The sequence below is a fragment of the Mandrillus leucophaeus genome, unplaced genomic scaffold (genome assembly GCF_000951045.1).
Source record: "Mandrillus leucophaeus isolate KB7577 unplaced genomic scaffold, Mleu.le_1.0 Scaffold374, whole genome shotgun sequence".
Classification (NCBI taxonomy): Eukaryota; Metazoa; Chordata; class Mammalia; order Primates; family Cercopithecidae; genus Mandrillus; species Mandrillus leucophaeus.
In genome coordinates, this window is record NW_012103965.1 from 346,008 (window position 1) to 349,584 (window position 3,577).

The 3,577-nt window shown below is 38.4% G+C and overlaps 1 protein-coding gene across 8 annotated transcripts in view; it reads left to right on the plus strand.

The window, feature by feature from the left end:
• Nucleotides 1–3,577, plus strand: part of SYNRG (synergin, gamma) — a 92,595-nt gene that overhangs the window by 20,170 nt on the left and 68,848 nt on the right. For all 8 annotated transcript variants that reach the window (XM_011990212.1, XM_011990206.1, XM_011990207.1 and 5 more), the window contains exon 3: nucleotides 3,149–3,279. In XM_011990212.1, coding sequence (XP_011845602.1) covers nucleotides 3,149–3,279 — 131 coding nt within the window. The remainder of the gene's footprint in view (nucleotides 1–3,148; nucleotides 3,280–3,577) is intronic.

A 3,577-nucleotide genomic window follows, 5' to 3' on the forward strand; every position in this document is an offset into this window, starting at 1 on the left:
TTTTAGTAGAGATGGGATTTTACCATGTTGTCCAGGCTGGTCTGGAACTCCTGGCCTCAAGTGATCTGCCTGCCTCAGCCTCCCAAAGTGCTGGGATTACAGGGTGTGAGCCAATGCGCCCAGCCTGTCTTTTCAGATTAAGTCTCTAACCTACCTAGAATTGTTCTTTAGAATCAGCGTGAGGTAGAAGGATGTAATTTTATTACATTCCATTGTAGTCAGTTGTTCCCAAATCATTTATAAATAGTCCGTTTTTTATTTATTGATTTCTGTGATTATTCCTGTAATATTACACTTCTTTATGTGCTTTGGATTAATTTCTAGGCTCATGTATTTGTCTCATTGCTGCATCTGTCTTTCCTTGCGTCAGTAAATATCTTATGCCTTAATTATCTAGCCTGAGATAAGCATTGATATGTGGTAGTATGGATCATCCTCCTTCTTTTACAGAATTATAACTGATTCATGGTCCTTTGCCCTTCAGTATAATTTTAAGATCAACTTGTCAAAACAAAACTGTTGGGGTTCTAACTGAAATGGACACTTTTACTCTTTTAGTCTTAACTGTCATGCTATGCTTCTCAACTTATTGAAATCTTAAGTGCCGTCAGTAGTTTATCAAATGTATCTCAGATTTCTGAGTTCTTTCTTTTGTTATGTCATCCATTCAGTATGTAATTAAAGACTAGTATCTCTTAATCTTTTAGTTTATTTAGATTTCAAAAGTCTATAAAAACTTAGACAGTCCCTCCTTTCCAGGTGTAGGGGAAACACAAAATGCCGTTTAGTAAATTTGAATGTTCTTCAAGAGAGGAGTTTGTAAGTAAGAAGGCAATATGCATGACACGTTTCTTTCTTTCATTCTTTGTTATTTTTGTTGAACACTTTGCCTTATTTTTCATCTCTGATTTGGGTAGTTTCTTTTGTATTTTATATACTTTGGGTGAACTGAGTAAAAAAAAAGAAAAATTTAATTCTAGGACTGTGATCCTAATTTTTAGCAGCAAGAGAGCAATACTGTGATTTAAAATAAGTATACACAGCTATCTCCACCCAAGATTTAGAATAGAGAATGTTAGCAATAAAGCAATATTGTGTGTAACTCCAGTTGTAGAGTGCTAGAAACCCTTCAAAAGCATTCCAAGCTGGCCAGGCATCATGGCTCATGCCTGTAATTCCAGCCCTTTGGGAGGCCAAGGTGGGTGGATCACTTGAGGTCAGGAGTTCGAGACCAGCCTAGCCAACCTGGTGAAACCCCATCTGTACTGAAAATACAAAAATTAGCTCGGCGTGGTGGCACATGCCTGTAGTCTTAGCTACTTGGGAGGCTGAGGTAGGAGAATCACTTTAGCCTGGGAGGTGGAGGTTGCAGTGAGCTGAGATCGCACTACTGCATCCCAACTTGGGTGACAGAGTGAGACCCTGTCTCTAAATAAATAAATAAATAGAATTTAATGTGAATCCTCAATGTTTTTCTCTCCGGCATGGTTCAGTGGTTTTTGTATAAGCATGGAGAAGTTGATTAGTTGATTCTAATCAGGGGTGAAGTTTACCAGGAGACCATGTTAAGGAGTTGACAATTAAGGGCATTAAGGATATTGACAAGGGCATTTAATATTGAACCCTAGAATCTAAATTGAGCAGGAAGGGACGTGAGGATATAATGAAGATGATTAATCATGAGAAACGTGGCAAATTAACAGGTGGAACCTACAAAATAAGCCCAGGGAAAAAATACTAAATTAACAGGTGGGAGATATTAACGAGATAGGCAAATTACTGGTCTAGATGAGCTAGAAGGATCAGAAGTGGTGGTCAAGTGTCAGGATGTCTAACATCCAGATTTTGGACATGACACAGTCTTTGGTACAGATAGATCATGGGTATTACCATGGAATGGGAAGCTGGAATTGTATGTTGGGCATGATTGTGATGAGGAGGCTAAAGACCTAGAAGACCACAGTGTTAGGTGAGTGATCCGTGTTGGTGATTGTTGACGTTACCAAGAGCAGTTGGGAGATAGAATGGAAGATAGCAAAGTCTGAAGTGTACAACTGAAGAGTGAGGAAGTTGAGGGTCAGTAGATGACGTGAACAAGATCGGAGAGTAAATGATGAAGTCTATTAGTGAGAAATTAAAATGTATTCAGGTTTTTGAAGGTAGAGAGAGGAGAAAAGGTTTAGAAGAAGCAAGGAAGAATATTCCCCACTTACAGGAAATAGAAAAGTAGCAGTCTCCAAAATGAGAGTGTTTCACGGACAGACTTTAGTTAGGGACAGAAGGGGAACTTTTCAGGGAGAAGGTTGAGTAGTAGAAGTTTTCACTCACTAAAAATTAGCCATTTAACTATTATCATTGTCATCACTCTTAATATTAGATTTCGAACCAGGTGCGATGGCACACGTCTGTAGTCCTAGCTACTCTGGGGCTGAGGTGGGAGGATCTCTTGAGCTCAAGAGTTGGAGGCTGCCGTGAGCTGTGATTACATCATTGCACTCCAGCCTGGGTGACACAACGAGACCGTGTCTCTAAAAACATAATATTATTAAATTTTGTAATTAGCTGTTATGTTATTCTTATTTCTGGACACTTTAATAAACTTTATAATATTGAATTATGTCATTATTATTGAATATGTTTCTTTCATTTTCTATAAAAGTTTGACTATTAGGCCTTTGATAACATCAAAATATTCATTATCCTCTCATATATATTGGAAAATCAGATTTAATTTCATTTGTGGTATGTTTACCATATGCCAGCCTCTTACCTATTATTGCAAATATGAAAATATATAAGATATAATGCCTCTTCTCAAAGAGGATTAGTGAGCTCACAAGAATGTAATTTGTGGGCATATACTTCCATACTCACACACCAATCAGACTATTAGCAGCAGTCACCTCTGGGACAGTGAAGGGAATGGAGGGCTAGATATTAAGGGGAGCCTTCCATTTTTAGCATCTTTTAATATAATATATTTATTTGCATATTTGCATCTTATTTGCATCTCTGCATCTTTTAATACAATATATTTCTATTTTTTATAAATAAAAATATTAAGATAGAATTTTTGAAAGTCACATTTTTGTGTGTGATAATTAAAGGGAGAAATTGTGTTTTCTAAGCCTTTGTCTGTTTCTTCTAGGCAGGAATACCAATGGGACCAATGCCAGCAGCGGGAATGCCTTACCTAGGACAAGCACCCTTCCTGGGCATGCGTCCTCCAGGCCCACAGTACACTCCAGACATGCAGAAGCAGTTTGCCGAAGAGCAGCAGTAAGAGATCACCGAAATTAAAGGATAACAAAGATACATTATAGCATCTATCTTAAGAATTGTCTAATAATCTCTAGTGAAGATTTGAAGCTAAAACAGTCAAAAGTTGTCTTTAAAACTCTTGGCCGGGCGTGGTGGCTCATGCCTGTAATCCCAGCACTTTGGGAGGCCAAAGTGTGCAGATCACGAGGTCAGAAGGTTGAGACCATCCTGGCTAACATGGTGAAACCCCGTCTCTACTAAAAAATACAAAAAATTAGCCGGGCGTGGTGGTGGGCGCCTATAGTCCCAGCTACTC